The sequence below is a fragment of the Lytechinus pictus genome, chromosome 17 (assembly GCF_037042905.1).
Source record: "Lytechinus pictus isolate F3 Inbred chromosome 17, Lp3.0, whole genome shotgun sequence".
NCBI classification, from domain to species: Eukaryota; Metazoa; Echinodermata; class Echinoidea; order Temnopleuroida; family Toxopneustidae; genus Lytechinus; species Lytechinus pictus.
The window spans coordinates 17,336,045-17,354,738 of record NC_087261.1 but is presented as its reverse complement, the minus strand read 5'-3'; the positions used below and the strand labels follow the sequence as shown (position 1 = coordinate 17,354,738).

Here is an 18,694-nt window from a genome sequence, read left to right as displayed (position 1 = left end):
TATTCCGATCTGAAAAAAGGGTTAATTTTAGAATTATTTCAAGCACTGAAAAATCGTGGAGTGGATGTGAACTGCACTTAATGAATTATGCGAGAACGAAGCGCAGGCTGATATTTTCAAATTATTATTTTGATCTAGAACTGGGACATGCTAAGGGTATTTTGTCATCATATGGAAATGATGAACGTCTTCCTATTCATCTTCCTAGGCGTGAAATGAAACTTGTCGATATTACATTCTGTAAAAGGGAACAATTTAGTTATTAGGATTTCATAATGAGAGCGTGAAATTGGTTGATATTAAGACCTTAAACTGGACATTCGAATCATTTTTGTAATTATGAATAGGATGCATTGGTTAATATATTTATAACAATTAATGGGAGCGCAAATCGCGAGCCGAAATTTTGATAACTTTCATGAAAAGGAGATTTTAAGTAGTTTTGTTATAGAATATAGAGGGATATATTATTAACCAATCAGGGGCGTCGATCCATTTTTCAGATTGGGGGGGGGGGCAAAATCATGAATCAACTTTCCAAAGGCGCTCGATCACACAAAACAAACAAACTCACACACGCACACCTATATATATGTATATATATATATACACACACACACATATATCACCAACAAATTAATGCGAGCGCGAGCTGAAATTTCCTTATATTCTGACCAGAAAGCTTGATATTCTAAGCATTTTTGGTACCAATGATTAAGATGGGTATCTAAAAAAATATGCGAGCGCGAAGCGCGAGCTGATAATTTTTAAATTTTGATCTGAAAGAAATGAGTTTAATGGAGGTCTTTAATAAAGAACAAGATATATATCCAACAAAAGATTATTGCAAATCGAAGTGGGAGCTCTTTTGAGGTTTACAACTGAAAACGAGACATTCTATTCACCTATCTAATCATAAAAAGTATGGGTTTTGCTACTAAAATTATGCGAGCGCGAAGCGCGAGCTGAAAATCTTGTATATTCTATTCTGAAAAGCGGACATTGTGAGCACGATTTTAGATGAAGAAGGAGTTGTGCATCTCAATCTCGCTTGCTGATTTCTGTCTAATATTACAATCTTATTTAATTTTTTTGCACATGCGGAATTATGGGGGGGGGGGAGCAAAACGATATGTTTGCCCCCCCCCCAATATTTTCATTGGTGGGGCGATCGCAACCCCCCCCCCCTGCCCCCCCCATGATCGACGCCTCTGTAACCAATCAAAATGCGAGCGCACAGCGCTAGCTTATTAGCCTACGCTTTGACAATCACACCTGAAAAGGGATATTTTGCTAAATTTATGGAATGCATGAAGACAGTAGGTATTTGACAAATCAAATAATTCCACCGCGCATCGCGAGCTGAAAAATGTTTATATTTGAAGACCTCACTCGCAAAAGGGGTTAGGTCCATTTTTCATCAAATTTGACCTTTATGTCTCAATGTACAGATTTTTAGAAGCTCTATAAGATGATACCAAAGAAAAGTTGAAATTCCTATTAAAAAGTGAACTAACATGGCAAAGAAAAATCACCTTTTTTAGGTCTATTTCAGTTTAGTTGCAAAAGGGGTTAGGTCCACACAGATTTTTTTGGAAAAAAATATCTTACAAAATATGAAGACTGGAAGATTTCTTTTATACCCAATTTTATGTTCTCATGGTATGGTATCATGCAAACTCAGTTTCGCATAAGAATATTGTAATATGGGAGAATTAAAAAAAGGATGATTTTCTGGGAGTGGACCTAACCCCTTTTGCAACCAAACTCTTCTGAAGAACTCATTTGTCAAAAGGGGTTAGGTCCATTGTTCATAAATTTTATTGTTTTCTGTCTCTCAACCTCTAGATTTTTAGTCACTCTGATGATACCAAAGAAAATTTGAAATTCAAATAAGAACATGAATGAAAGCGGCAAAGAAAAATCACCTTTTTAAATCAAAAGAGATTGGATTAATTTCGCTTTACTTGCAAAAGGGGTTAGGTTCACAATGATATTTTTTTTTAAATATATAGAAAAATATGAAGACAGGTAGATTTCGTTTATACCCAATTTTATGTTTACATGATAAGGTAGTACATCAAGACAATTTACATGTAGTTTCTCATAAGAATATTGCAATAAGTGAGAATAAAAAACATGGTTTTTCTCGGAATGGTCCAAAGTGGACCTTACCCTTTTGCAAATCATTATACATACCTTAAAACATACATTTTACAGGGCATTTAAACAATCAATTTGTAAATCAAACAGAAGGAAGTTCGATATCCGAGATGAAATATATGTTGTATGTTGACTTCAAAACTTGATATATTAAGTTTCATATCAGCCTATTGTGCAAGATATGCAATCGAGCGCGGTTACATGATTTCTTTTTTTTATTATTTTCAAAGTCTTTCCCTCAACATATTTTATTCACACGTCTTCTTCTTATTTTTCCTCTCTTTCCTTTTATTTTCCTTTTTTTCTTTCTCCGCCCTTTTTTTGCTCCGGCAATGGGGGGGGGGGGGGCTCGACTCCCTGGATCCGCCTATGCAGATCTAGAAAATTCCCAAATTCATACACATGTTAGAGAAAAAAATTGGTTTGATATTATCATGATTATTGTACATTAAACCATGGACCTACTAGGTCCATGCTTAAACATTAATGATAATGCCACTGACTGGCCGATAAATTTTGGATAGACCAGTTTTAGTCAAAAGTAATCATAACGTAATTAGGAGAGCCATCGTAATTGCCAGAATGAAATACTAAAAAAATTGATAGTGTGGATCTGGGTGGGTGTGGGTAAGGGTGTTTGTGTTGGTGTTCGAATGTGTCAGCTTAAGCATTAAAAGCATTAGGCTAAATACGATCAGGGCTGGATATAATAATATATATACATTCAATCGTTAAGATATTCTTCGAAGCTTGGACTGGGAAGAGTCTCACAAACTGTTAATCCTACATATCAATAAACGCTGAAAGAACGTTGACAACTTCCCCTGCACAACTTCTTTAAAAATGTAATCGCGAATACATTTTCCTTTTAATAAATCAAACGTAATATGTAACATGTGAAGTGTGTTATTATGGGTATAAACATTAGTATAAACAAGAATGGGCTCAAAGAAATGTAAAGCACTGGGTCAGAGTTACACCTTTTTTTACTGCAAATTAAGTGAATTACTTGCAAGTTCTTATTCGTAACGAAGTGGCAAATTCTTTAAGGAAATACACGATAGATGCCAGATCGAACTTATTAGTCCGTATTTCCAAGATGTTCCTTAAATTTCTCTAAGCAAATGGGGCATGGCAACATTTATCACATAGAGGGAAAACAACATTCTACTTAGACAATAAAATGATTACATTCATGCAATATAAAGCGCTGTGTTAAAATATCCAGTGAAATTTGTTACATACGATTTATGATAGGTGCAGTCAAACAGGATAAAATCCGTGCTTATGAAGTAAACTGTGGTCTCCGTTGAGACAATGGAGAGAGTCAAATTCTTATGGTCATCTGGTGGTTGAAACAAAAGAAATACAAATAACAACAAAAAATAAAAATAATCAACAATATCTTCCAAGGGACGTCAACGACATGGTTAGTGAAAAAAAAATCGTTTCCAGTATATTGCCCAGGGATCCTCATTCGTAAGTTGCAAAATAATGAGTGATTTTCAGATGCTTAAAGTACCTATGTTTAATGGAAGTTCCAGTCATTAATATGGGGAAAAAGACTGAGGTCGTTAAGTTCTTAAAGATAAAGAAAAAAAACTATACATGTAATAATGGTAATGCCATAAGAGCCTCGATAAGACTAACGGTTCTCGCCTCACCTTCTACAGGGATTGTAGGCAATTCGTCCACAGGAGGAGTTGTACAAACTAATGTGTCGGACGTTGTAACAGCACTGACCACGTAAGAGTCGAAGGCACACCGGTATTGGTGGTTAGCTTTGAGGGTTGGAAGCTGCTGTACAGTAATGATGATCTAAAGTCGGTAATGAGAAAGGATAACATTTGATAGCAAATTGTTTTAAATAACTGAATGGCCTCTTGTTACATATTGAAAGACATAAAAATATGTTTCGATTTTGTTGTAAGAGCGGACTTTTCAATGGTTCATAATTAAACCTAGACATGCTCGATGACTATAAAATGCACTTAAAATAAAAACAAAATTTCTTCATTTTTATTGACAACACATGAACTATTCATTACTATTTTGTTTTATAAAATACATTGAGAATGCTAATAATCAGTAGGCCCAGACGTTAGTCACTCGTCTTATAAGTTGAGAAAAGTTGATTTAGCTCAATAAAGCTTAAGTTTATACTACAGGATCTAAACAGGTTTCAAAGATTTCTGGTAACGTGCCGTGTGTCTATCCACTGTTACGTTTTTGGTAAACCTTGGTATTTTAATGATTAAGCAGTATTTTCACGGTTTAATCGGGCCTCCCGTTTAACGTTATTTTCGATGTAAAATCGGGCTGGGTTTATTTTCACTGTAAAGTCCAAATGAAAGAAATGAATACAAAAACTTTCTGATGAAAAAATGTGGCCTTACCCTGGCTAGGAAACTATAGGGCCATGGCCGAACTTTTAATCACCAAAAACATTCGACTTCTGATAAAAAAACCCTTTCGTCTAAGAACACCACAAACCTCTTGTTCTGTAACTTTATATGGTAGTCTATGATCGGGCTGAATATCTGAGATGGATACACATTGGATGGCATTGTAAGACAGCCACCGAGTAGATTCATCAGGGGAAGGACATTCTTCGTATCGGGTACACCTTTCGGTGAAAAGGATACATGTGAAAATGAATTAGGAATCACATGTATATGGATGTTATGAAGGAAAAAAAACATGACAAGTTGGGGACTATTTTATTTGCGGACCTAAAAAAGTCCTTTGATTAAGCTATTGTATATTGTCTTTACAGAGCCCTTGAAAATATGTTGTTTTGGTTTAAAAAAATAGTTTAAAAAACTTTATATTCTGATGCAGAAATATTTATATCCCTTTAACTAGAGGAGTGAGACAAGGTTGTCCACTGTATGCCCGGTTATTATTAGTAGTTGTAGAATCTTGATCAATTGATTTGAATAAGAATGATAACATTACAAATAATAGTTTCACGGATTTTGTAAATTATTAAGTTGAGGTCACTTTGCTAATGACAGCACAGTATTTGTAGCATTAAAAATGTAAAGGAAAGAGTCTAAATGCTTTATAGTGGTGCCGGACCATCGTTAAATATTTCGAAAAGTTCGGATTTAAGTTTAGGAAATTTAAATATTAATATTTTTCAAAACATCAATTGGAAAAGTAAACTTAAAAATACGTCATTTGGTGTATTTTATTAAAAATATAATTGATGCTTACAAAAAACTTGGAATTAAGAGGAAAAAAAAAGTATCATTATTGAAATACCGATATTCAACCTTGTTAGGAAACAAATACTTCCAAATACAACTTATTTGATTATTGCATTTCTTTTGATAACACTCGTGAAGATATTAGGCAGCAGTTGTTATCGGGTAATAAAAGATTCTATATAAGAAAAGGGAGTTTGTTTTGGAAGCAATGGGCATGCTTAGACATTCTTAATATTGGATGTATTATTAACAACTATGGGTTATTGGATATACTTTGTATTCATGCAAAGTTAAATTGAATTTTTTTTTATGTGAATCGAAATTATTCTGCAGTTGTATACCTGAAAATTTAAAAACATTTTGGGTAAAAATAAACAACGCTCAAAATATTCAATTTATAGCTATTTCCTATTGAATGACCTTGATCCTGCTTCACATATAAAACAAGATAAACTGTAAAAGGTTATGCAATTATCCAGTGGATTAACAGCTCATAGTCCAAAATGTTGAAAAATATTAGTCGCTTGCATGTAAAATAAATTTTGATTTTCAACAATATCTGGAAAGGAAAAGTTGCTTTCATTGAAATTATTTGGTTAGCTGAATTCAACTTTAGATGTTTGCATATAAACTTTTAATGTCAATGAATATCTGTTTAAAATGGCAGAATCTTCAATTTTTTAAGCGTAAAACTATTATTATCACTTATTTTATCATCCTCGACTCCTTTTGACAAAATTCTGTAAATTCTGTGCGAACATTAAATCTGAATACATGTATTAGAAATGTTGATATAAGTTATGAAGACATTGTGATTGGTGGACACGGTGGTAATGGGCACAATATTACATCTTTTTAATGAATTAACTAACTTAGCTTCTTGTAAAATTTTCCCCAATTATTTTTTAAAGAAATGGCTGAAATATTTTCTCTCTCAAACCTACAAAAGTTGTCATTTTTTCATCATGTTAAATTATGTTGTATATCATGCTGTTCTTTGTTCAATATACCGCGACGATGTAAATTAGAACATTCAATAAAAAGAGATACTGAAAAAAGAAAGGTGATTAGCATTTTACTTAAGTTCACCGATTATCATGTGGGCCTATATCAATTATGGGGAGGGAGGGGGGGGGATAAATATACTGCAAACTTACCTTGCCTCTAGAGTACACCATCCACAGTAAGGATCTCCATCATTTCCACCATCCTCACCAATGCACTCCGCGCAGGTCTGGTACTGTCCACAGTTGACTAAATCGATTGTAACAACCCGATTCTTCATATTGTTTTAAAAGACGGAAACAGATATTGTACAGGGGTTCTTTTTATGAATTACAATAAGGACTTATTTCAGAACTCATAATGGGAAACCAAACTCTGTTTTATGTTGATAACACGCGGTGTCCGTCTCCAAATTACAACAAAAAGTATTCTCAAAGCTTTAACATAGATTAGCACTTTCGTGTGATGCCAAAGCTAAAATTTACCACATTATTAGCTTTTTCTCATTTATTTAATTAAAATTTACCAAGTGCACTACAATGCTGGATTTTACTTCTCTCACACGTGTACTGTTTGGTTATATTAAAATATTATTTCCAATAATTTCCAATAACTTCCACTAATTTCAAATGATACCTGTATAAAAAATTGTCACCTGACTCGAGTCTCGGTCCGAACTTGTAGCAAGTGTAAGTTGCTCTTTTGATTCATCAAGGAACATCTCTTGTAAGACAGATCCACCTCCAAGAGAGACATCTTCATACACGTACCCGCACGAAGTGTTCACTATGTTAATCTATTTTGACAAACACAGCAAGTGATAATCAGCCTTTTAACATATCGAATATATAAGGCCTACGTTGAAATACATGTATCCAACAATTAACAGTTTATAGAAGAAATTACAAAAAAGACGACCACATAACCGAGATGTGTCGATGGCTCTCGTCTATTCATGGATAAGAGGCTTCACAACTACTTCCACGTGATATTTTGAAACCGTTTTTAACCCATTATCTGTCTATCTTGTTGTTGCAATATATATTATTTACACGTACACGAGAAGCTGAACGAATTTGTTCTTAAAACGTTTGATGAATAGTTAGATAATTTATTTTAAAGAATTATTTTGTCAGAGAAAATTAAAGGTGACACGGTGCTGATAGATTTGAGATAGAAAAAACGACTTGAATTAAACTTTTTTCTTTTTTTTTTAATTCATTTTCAAGCCAACTAAAAAGCACGGACGGGTTAGAAGAAAATAACGAAAGAGTTATGTTTGATCCGATCAATCGTAACTATGGAAAGCCAGCAATGTAAACATCTAAAATACATGTTTTTTTTCAAAAATTTTTCTAGACGTGATGCATATTCACACATTCACTGTTTTCTTGACAATTCAGTATGCTTCTTTTCGTTTTTAAAGGACATTGAGCAGATTTCCTAAAGACAATTTTTTTTTACATTTGATGGATTTCCATATACCTGAGATTGATTGGATTAATCATATCTCATTGTAAGACGGGACCCTGGTGCACGTACCTTGTGTAAGCTTCCTTCTGTATCTCCTATGAATACCACTGTGTGATGTCTTTCTATGATGGTCACAATTGAGGTTGAAGTCACATTAGGGATAGTAGTGGTGGGTGAGGCAGAAAGGGGATTCGTTGCACTGACATACTTATACAGTATATACCCGTCTTCAATTATACCTCTACACTGATACGAATCCGATGGTGTGTAAGGCGTAACGGGATACTGTCAGATGCAAGCAGAAAGCATGTAATGCATTTGGTGGGCAGGAATAGATGACTAAGAGTGTCAATGTTTTTTTAAACAAGCACACACCTAGTTACCAAGAATGCATATAGCATTTCCATTTATTTGAAAGCAGGATAAAGAGCATTGTAGATTAAATACCTTGCTCACGGGCGTAGGTGCTGTGACCGGGGATCGAAATCCAGACTTTCCATGTATAGCCAGGCCCCTTAGACCACTCGGCCACGGCACCTGAATACATTCAGCATAATCGATTTATGTCGTGTTGACGTGTAGGTATAAAACAAAAATTAATCTATCATCAGGATCAAGTGAGGAAAATGCATGACTACTTGCGTTCTTTTGGGGGCATGGAAAAGACACTTCAAATTGTACCATTTTTTGGCATTGCTTTATCATTGAAATGTATATATTAAACATGAGTGTTAACGCGGAGGATTGTCCATTGTTCATGGGGGAGGGGGAATTATATTGTTGCTCCCCCCCCCCCCGCCATCAAAAGAGACAATTCTCTGCGATGACGTACCTTTATACCTCACATAGTTATGTTAAAAAACTGATACATTTGATTGTTCAAACTTTACTATTCTTTGCCGAGCCAGAGCTCCGGATCGAATTGCAAAAGCTATCGCAATCATTTTGCAGGCTCTCTCCTACCTGGTTCGAAATTTTGTCTTTACTTAAGGCCCCGGCTAATCTGAATAAAGACCAACGTGAAATTTTGTTTGAAAAAATAAACCCAAAATATCTGACATTTTCTCTTTTCAGGCTTTCTATGTATCATGGTCTCCTCTTCCATCTCTTATTTCTTTTCTAGTTTTCCTCTTTCTTTTCACTTATTTCTCTTTTCCGTTTGTTTTCTTTATACAATCCTTTACGCTTTCTGGTGCATGGATCCTACATGGAGCGGGGCAACAACTTTTGAGAGTTGCTGTTTGCTGTCAGGGCCTTTTGTCACATTTCCCCTCATTTCTGGCGCGGGTGTGTGGGTGTGTGTATGTCTGTGTTGGTGTGGGAGGCGGGGATGCATGTCAATTCGTCACGGCGCGTCCCTTGCACTATATTCCCGAGCTTCGTTAGAGAACGCAAACGCTTACTTATTTACGACGGTAGTTGATTTTGGAAGAGACTTTTGGGCCCGTCGTAAAAGGCTGTCCTGCAATTTAAATTATGTGACATGAGGATTTTGTTTAGCTTTCGCATCTGCAACGGAAACATCTGCAGTTCGTGTGCAAAATACTATGGTAACAGCGACATATCCGATTTAGGACAACTTTCCAGAACTACATGTACTTCCTCCCAGAGCTCGAGAGGCCGCCCGGGGGCCCACTTCCATTGACGAGTGGATACCAGGCATGGGCACGCGTAAAAACCTTTTTATCCATGTCACAATCTACATTTCGCATGTCTCCAGCCAGCTGGAGTCATGATAGTCATGATAGCACAGTCCCGCCGCGAGCTCAGGCAGACAAATGGCATGGCATGACATATTGGTATCGTATGAAAGAATTTTGTGCACGAAAATCAAGATCTATAGGGCCTGTAACACAAAGCTTTATAGCAATGATTGTAGAACAGTTTTCTACGTTTGATTGTATTGACTATAATGTACAATCAATCTTCAAAATCGAGTCTAGGATTAATCGTTAACTTTTGTGTTACCGGGCTCTAATGTCGCGTTGTAGAGGTTTGCGAGGTGGCTATTTATCATTACTTGGGGGATATTTTTGTCTGTTGTACTTGTATATCCGTTCATCTCCTAGTTCCCTTTTCCCTGTTTTCCTTTTCTCCACTGTTTTGTTTGCACTGGGCTGGCCCCATTCCCTTGGGTCATCGCAGGGTTTATCATTTCACGTACACAGAGTTATGAAACCAACATCTCAAATTTTGACACCTTGGGTCTCGTAAGAATGGAGCTACATTCATCTTGAATCTTTTTCTGATTTCAAATTTCACAAGTTACAGAATCTCGTCAGATTTCAATGCTGCAATGATTCTTTTTTAGATACTTTTTTGTTTTAAATTATTCATTCATAGTTAAGGTTAGAGTGCAAGGAAACCGAGGGCACGAATGCTTGGTTCTGGTTCTTTTAATTAACAAATCATTGTAGGAATGCATGTGGGGGCAACGCAAACCTACCAGTCTGCTATAACCGCGACAAGGAAAAACTTGACAAACCCGTGTTATTTTAAATACTATTTTAATTTGACTATATAAATAGATACATTTACTCACAAAAAGAACAATCATTCATGGCTATCAAATCAAATTGACTTACCATCTCGCATTTACTGTTTTCCAGGAACATGTTCTCTGCACCAGTGCTCGTTCCCTCAATACACCCTAAGATAGCGTCTTTGAAGCTCTGCTGGACATCGATCATCGTATACACACAAAGAGAAGACGAAGATGTAGATGAAAATACCGCGTACAATACGCCATCCATGGTGTTGATATTCATCGATTCAGCCAACTCAGATCCTGCTGGTCCAATGTAAGCTGATTGAATAACATTTTTGGACCGACCCTGTCGGCACTCCAGCTTTATCTCCGTGTACGATTCAAAGTCTTGGTCCGGTGAATCACGACAAATACGTCCTAAATAAGTTTCCTCGTCTCTTGATATAGAAACGAATATAAAATCTTCGTAAGAAATAATATGCTTGGAGCTTGTCGAATCGTCAGTAAAGATATTTGCTTGTATTTGTTGTTGTGATTGAAGGTCCGCGAGACTGTACTTTGAAATGAATCTGAATGCAGAAGCAGCTCCCCCACCACTTCTCGCAATGAAAAAATACAAAGATTCACCATGTTTAGTAATTTCATCTTCTTCAAAGTCAGTACCGAGAGCAACAACACCAACAGTAGACATAGACACGTCTCCCATTGCCACAATGTGCGGGGTATCAGCTAGTTCTATCAGGTCCAGTGATATATTTACCGGATTCCTTGTCTGACAGAGAGATTCCCCTTTCAGGCAGCCACATGTGATCAGCTTATATATATGATGTGTAACCACGGTAGTAAGTAGTTTGTTGTCTTTATCAGAAGTATCACAATTTCCATTATCCACCGTCACTTTCAGAGCCAGGTCAGAGTCGAGTTGGTAGAGCCTCTCTCGTGCTCCTATATATATATCCCCAGTGATGTTGTTGATCGCTATGTGGTTGAACTGTTGGTTGAAGTCAGAATCAGGAGCTGTAAATGAAGATACCAAGTAGGAGGAGAGAGGAGCTGATTGGATTGATCCGATCTGACATGATATCAGAATCAGGATTAGAAGTACTCCAAATACACTATGAGTCATGATCCTGGATGCTTCCGACGAAGTAGGCTTGTTTTTGCAGATCAAAGCTGTAAAAATAAAGATATCAGAATACGACAATTCAGACGACTCTTTGGATAAAATCACAAATCACGGAAAAGCTTAGTGCTAGGGGAAGTTTGTTAAGCATGTTTGCATCGAATTAACTCAAAGACAGGATACTTTTTTATGCTGACACATGACTAAATAAATGGTGAGTAATAGCTGTTAGGTCTGCCTTTTTTCCCGTAATATTTTAATCAAAACCTTTTCCAGCGAGCCTTTTCCATTATAATAATTCCAACTCAACATTATTAACCATCTCGCTCTTATTACATTTACACCACTGCTAACAATTATTTTCCTTATTTATATTTCCCAATTTATGCATTAATTACTGTTTATGTCCCTTTGAATTTCGTTGAGAAAGTCCCTATGATTGTTAATAGGTATCTGTGGGTATTGCAATTTTCTTGAAATGTTTAAATCCAGTTCCTCTACAGTGAACCCTTCTCATTGACTGAACAAACTATTGCGGCATCCCTCGAACATGTTCAAATGGAACTTTCTGGTTGGATGATTGGCAAATAGGTCGTAGGGGGCAGTGTGAACATCTGGTAGTCTCATATGCTTATGATTTTTATTTATTTTTTGTAGAATGAAATGACAATATGTATGAAAATCCTGCTCATTTCGTTTTCCAACGTCACCGATATATTGTAAGTATGCATATTCTAAAATAGGCTTGATTTTGTAATATATCATCATGATAATTGTACATAAAGTATAATGATGTGTTCATTAAAGGTGGAAACGTGTGATCTTTCCCACGGTTTGTATACATAAGTTCCACCCATTGGTTTCTGTGTAAGTAGTTAAACTCAATATTCATACGAAAATCATTGGAAAGAGAAGGGGGCAAATAGTTTCATTCACCAGTTTAAGACAAAAACACAAAAGCACAAATAAGGTATAACACAGTTTAAAGAAAGTATGCGAATAAGAGAAAGTTTCATTTAGGGATATAGTCTGAATTTATAACAACGGTCAGCCTAGAAGAAAAATTCCTCGACCATTTGAGGTCAATATTGTAAAATGAAAATGAAATTATATGTGTGAATGTGTTAAAGAAACCATGTGCTATTTCTTTTCTTATTAACAAAAAGCAAAACTTATGTTCAACCATTAATCAAGTTCCTGTTATAAACTCTGGGGAAAGAGAAAAGTTTAAAATGTAATAATACTTTTTACATGCATCTATATGCATGCTCAAATGTATGCAAGTCATTTATTTAGAAACAGAAACATTGACACATCGACAAATAGGTACTGACTGAAATACCACATAAATCTATCGGCCAAGCTATTCATTTCTTTAATATACAATTATCCTCTTGTAAATCAGGTTGAAATGCACATTTCTCCAGGAGGTCCCACTATAATACATTGATATTTTATGTAGTCATAATTCATTTGTCACCAACTAAGCTTTGAGTTCATGGTCAAAAGATAACGTCAGCTTATCTTGACTCTTAAATTAATTGACTGATTTTCTCCTTAACAGCAATGAAATTTGACTGTTTTTTAAGCAAAATATATTCGATACTCACTTTTCAAGTTAAATTAAACAGGAGAAAACATTGCGCTGACTCTGCAGAGACTCATCAGTCGGACGGCGATGCTGTATAAAATGTCTAGTGAAAATTGGAACTTCGACTGATTTTAACACTTCTTCCGCTTTTAGAATGTACCATATCTTAATAAAGGATATTTTCAAATATTCAAATGATAATTTGAAGCTTTCTAAAAGTACCCTAGGCGAACTATGAGCTACCTTATCAAAATCTTTGATTTGTTTTTAAGCAGTACGCAAAAAATACATCCATCGGTGCATTTTCGGTAATATGAATTATCCACATTTCACGTTAATGAACAAAAATATCCCTCAGGATAATGGAACGAACCACTATTCAAGCAACACAAAATAAACAGTCTGAACAATAAAGTGCATCGTTTTTTATCGACATGCATATGGTATTCAAATATGATATTTCTTGTCCTCACTGAGGGCGCTCAAAAGTGTCACGAGGCTTAGTGCAACAGGAAGGCAAAATATTATAATTCCATCCAACCTATATTTAGGAGGTTTAAATTTATATAGTTGATTGACAAAATTGTAGGATTATGATTAGCCATCTAATACTGATTATAGGAAGGGCAACTACTAAACGTCCTTAGCCCAAATATGGAAGAACGTTTGGAGCTATTTGACTGGTGAAAGACTTAATGTTTTAGGTGATGATTTTGACCCCGTCAGGAGATTTTGACGTCATAAATGCCTATTTGTTTTTAAAATGAGTTGATTGGTTGGTTGGTTTTATTCACGATTAAAATGCATAAATATAAACAAAATGATTACATAATCAAATAATTAAAAACAAACAAACAATATAACAAATTAACATTACAACAGTAATGAAGCTTACAATGCATGTAATACAGAATCGTAGGGATAGACCCGTTTCAGATTGGCTATTAATGGCCAACCTGTTCTTCCTCGGGGTCCCTAAAAAAAATAAATTAAATTAGCATTACAATATGAAAATTTCTAATAAATACGTGTATAACAAATCAATATAAAACAAATGTAAGAGAATGGAGAAATGAACTTGTAGTGCAGTTCACAATACCCCCCCCCCCCCCGACAGTCCTAACATGAAACCATCATTGCATTTCACCGGTTAATTTCAAAACTTCTTTTTTATAAGTAGAAAAATTGTCAATTTGTTAATGTACAGAGGTAAATTGTTATATAATTTTCCACAACGAAACTGAAATGAACGTTTGCATTTTTCAGTATTAGGTTTGGGCAAGACAACCTGATTACCTTTTCGAGTATGATATCTCGATGTCTTAAAAATGAATTTTTGTTTCAAATAAGCAGGCGACATATCATGGAATATTTTATATAAAAGACAATAAGTATGAAAGGATTGTCGTTGCTGTAGAGTTTCCCAGCCTAGAGTATAATGAATTTCACATACTGGTCGGTGCTCCGACAGTTTAGATTTTAAAATGATCCTACCTGCACGGTTTTGAAGTTTTTGCAACGTGCTCAAACAAGATTTAGTCGCAGAAGACCAAATTATGTCTGCATAGTCAAAATGTGGCAATATTACAGCCTTATATAAAAGATTTAGACTTGACTTATTCAAAAAAGAACTCAGTCTACCAAAAAACTGATCATCTTACTAACTTTTTTGCAAAGGTTCAAAACATGATCATTCCATTTTAATTCAAAATCAATAATGATACCAAGGTATTTTATAGATTTAACCTGTTCAATAGGAATATCTTGAATTTTAAGATTCAATGTATTATGTTTCTGAATCATATGTTTTGTACCAACCAACATACACACAGTTTTGGTAGAGTTAATTTTTAATCTATTTTGCCACATCCAATTTTTCAAAGAATTTAATTCATGTTGTAAAGTATTTTGAACCAAAATGGGATCTTTGTCAGAATAATAAATTACGGTATGATCTGCATAAAGGTGTACTGATGATTTATCGATACACATAGGTAAGTCATTTATAAAAAGAAGGAAGAGGATCGGACCCAAAATGGATCCTTGCGGCACTCCATGAGATATGGGTTTTTCAGATGAGAGTGATCCATCGATCATTGTAACAATACTTCTATTATTTAAATAGCTATGAAACCATTCCAATGATTTCCCATCAATCCTAACATAAGACTTGAGTTTACACAACAGAATATCATGGTTGACAAGGTCGAAAGCTTTCTGCAGATCAACCGAAACAACTCCCGTATAGTATCCTTTATCAAGAGACATTAGCAAGTCATCCGTAACTTGTATCAAAATAGTATTTGTGGAGTGGTTTGCTCTAAAACCAGATTGATGTGAAGTAAGAATATCATTTTCATTCAAATATTTGACAAGCTGGCGTTGTACCACTCGTTCTAATATTTTAGAGACCACAGGTAAAAGTGAGATTGGTCGGTAGTTGTCGGGATTCATTTTATCCCCTTTCTTTAGTAGCGGTATTATTTTAGCAATTTTCCACCTAGTTGGCACAATCCCCAAATAAATTGACCTATTTATAATAAATGTCAAGCTTTTGACAATGTCAGGGCCACATAATTTCAATATGTACGAACTTATTCCGTCAATGCCAACTGATTTCTTATCTTTCAAAATTGTTATCTCACGCAATACATCGTTACAAGTCACGGGTGATAACTCAAATGTACAGTTTTTATTACGGCTATTATTACAACTGGATACAAAACTGGTGTCAACCATATCACTTCTATCAAGACAATTTTGGGCAACATTTGCAAATGTGAATTGAATCTTTCAGCCAAGACTTGAGTATTATCAATCTTGTTAAAACTGTTCTTCGATTTATTTGGCAATAGAGACTTTAGTACATCCCATGTATTTGTTTTGCCCTTACAATCTTGAATCAATTCAGAATAATAACTCTTTTTTGTCTTCTTTATTGCATATGTAACTTTATTTCTCAGTCTTCCGTAGTTTATCCAATCTTTCTCTAATTTACTTGATTTGGCTTTTTTCTTCATTTTATCCCTTTCCTTCATCATGCCAAAAATAGACTCATTTAGCCAAGGAGAGTACTTTTTCCTGACCTTACGAGTACGTAAAGGCATGTGCTTGTTAACTACTGCCATAACTAGTCCCTCAAATTTACAAACAGCTTCATCAATGTCAATACATTCTTCTATGTCAGACCAATTCTGCAATTTAATGTCTTCTCGAAAGGCATTCACATCGAGGCCTTTTATCTTTCTATAGGTGACTAGGTTCACATGATTGTTATTGTCATCAGGTCCTACATCTAAGCATAAATGACTCAATGAATGGTCGCTGAATCCAACATCAATGACATGCCATTCTTTTACAATGTCAATGTTGTTTCATAACATATGATCTAACAGAGAGCGAGAATTTATAGTGACTCTGGTACATTGTGTCGTATTAATCTGATGCAAGTCAAAAACATCATTAATCTGATTGTACTTACTACATTGTGAAGTACTTAAACTATGAAAAATGTTGAAATTTATGTCACCCGTTATCAAAATATTGCAATCATGCCCCTGAATTGATGACAGCATAACTTCATACAAATCCAAAGTATCATTACCTACATTGGGAGGTTTATACCAGTTAATAAAGAATAAGGGTTTGCCCTTTTTAAAATCGATCTTCAAAACTATTGACTCCAAAAGGCTGGGAGCTTCTAACTGGGTGAAATCAAGATTATCACGAATATAAATCGCCATTCCACCACCATTTCTACTACGATCTTTTCTGATTATACAAAAATTATCTATTTGAATTTATACATTTGAGACACTATCATCAAATCGAGTTTCATTTAAAGCTATTATATGAATATTGTTTTGACATAATAGGTATTTTATCTCATCAAAATGCTTAAGCAAACTAACAACATTTAGATGCACACAATTCAGGCCATTGTCATCAATGAATTTTGAATTAATTTCATTTCTATTGGTATTTGTACGTTCCTCTTCATGTGGCCTGCAATGTAAATCCTTAACATTATAAAAAGGCATGTCAGTTAAACAACATTTACGACATTTCCAATCAATAAAGTATTCATTTGAGTCTTTGTATTGATCATTAGTAACATCGGAACAGGATATATGAATCCATTTGGTACAAATTGTACATTTCAACCCATTATGTGTAGCTTTTACCTCTTTTCTAAATATTCCACAAAATGATGATTTCAGCATATACAACGAGTTGAAGAATAAAAATTAAAAAAAAAAAAAAAAAACTCAAACCAATTGATATCAAACCAAAACAAAGAAAATACAAGTCAAATGGTCTAAAACAGTAAAAAGCTTCTAGTTCTACATAAACGTGTACATGAAGCAGAGTTGATGGGGGTGTCCTCTAAAATCTAAAAATAAGTGTACATGTAGATTGTTTTCCAGTGTTCATTGTCCTTAGAATTGTAAAAACTTCAAAACCGGAATTCTCAATTAGCTGAAAGCAACTTTGCTTCTTCTAAGGATCTGATGAGCTTTTTGACAGACTTGCCGTTCGTGGTGGGCAATGCAACAAAAATACGGCCATCATTTGACCAAGCTGCAGTGATAGCTGCAGCTATCTTTTCTGGTCAGAATTGAAATGCCAGATATAAATCATATCCTGCCAACTGGTAGTTAATGAATTCAACCTACTGATTTAGTTCCTATTTTTAATGATTTGCTTTTTAAGTGTTATTTTTACACAACAGTCTATGGAATATGTTTCACACTCATGAAACCTTAACAAAAGTCACACTTCAAAAAATTATACATATGCCAAATTTTCGTTCACATCGCTCCAAACAAAAGAGGGAAAGAAAAATATTGTTAATTGTATGAATTGAAATTGGGCTTAGACTTTCGGTGAAAAGATTATTTACATCGGCAAAGAAAGTGCTCCGGAAGCTTTGTATGTACACTCCTGTCTTTGGATTACCATTAGTAAGCGTAAGAATTCACACCAATTAGAACACCTAAGAGTTTGTAAATTAGCAAACCGTCACCATTTTTCTCAGTCATCAATCCATTCAGTGTAGACATTTACGTGATTTAGGCGAGCAAATGTTAGTGCATCAACTCTGAAACTACTTTGCGCACTATTTTCACCGACCAAATGCACCATGTAGGTTTTTATATGCTCGGTCGCAATATATTTGAATGCATTCAGCCTCACATACCTATAGACCTTGAAACACTTGAAAGACATCTTTGGTCTTCATTCAGTATTCCAACCTCGTTCGCTTGCAAATTTATATGCATGTCATCAAACTTTCTGGCAAATATTATGTTCACAAAAAACACCCCCAAAAACCGATCTTCGTGATCAGCGTTTAGTGTCATACTTAACGTTTAATTAGCAGTTTGGGTTACCTTTCTTACATATCTTTGATTGCTTTTAACATGACTCTCATAATATTTTTAATTATTTTTACTTTAAGGAATCGGGATGTGTACCGCATCTTGGTTTTTGATAAACTTTTCCTTTTCCCACCATTGTTTATGATAAAAACCCGCTTTCTGATTCGATCAATAATCACACTAATAAGCATTGTATATATACAACAAACTTTAGTGGTTATTTTCTTTTTTTGTCTCACGTGCACAGCAGAGCGAGAC

General features: G+C 34.9%; 1 protein-coding gene across 1 annotated transcript; it reads right to left on the bottom strand.

Moving 5' to 3' along the window:
* Positions 1 to 2,471: 2,471 nt before the first annotated feature.
* LOC135157324 (plexin-A4-like) lies at positions 2,472 to 13,163 on the bottom strand. The gene is made up of 8 exons (XM_064112496.1): positions 13,075 to 13,163; positions 10,439 to 11,514; positions 7,923 to 8,138; positions 7,036 to 7,176; positions 6,533 to 6,654; positions 4,657 to 4,789; positions 3,828 to 3,981; positions 2,472 to 3,508 (listed from the first exon to the last, which is right to left on the bottom strand). Exons 2-8 carry the CDS (start codon positions 11,465 to 11,467, stop codon positions 3,357 to 3,359), a joined length of 1,947 nt encoding a protein of 648 aa, XP_063968566.1. The 5' UTR covers positions 11,468 to 11,514; positions 13,075 to 13,163; the 3' UTR covers positions 2,472 to 3,356.
* Between the last annotated feature and the right edge of the window lie 5,531 nt (positions 13,164 to 18,694).

Coding starts and splice junctions, on each gene's coding strand:
- LOC135157324 (XM_064112496.1), bottom strand. CDS start 11,467: ATGACTCATAGTGTATTTGGAGTACTTCTAATCCTGATTCTGATATCA. Junction 6,655..7,035: donor CGGACCGAGACTCGAGTCAG/GTGACAATTTTT, acceptor AACAATATGAAG/AATCGGGTTGTTACAATCGA. Junction 3,509..3,827: donor GCCTACAATCCCTGTAGAAG/GTGAGGCGAGAA, acceptor TTCAACCACCAG/ATGACCATAAGAATTTGACT.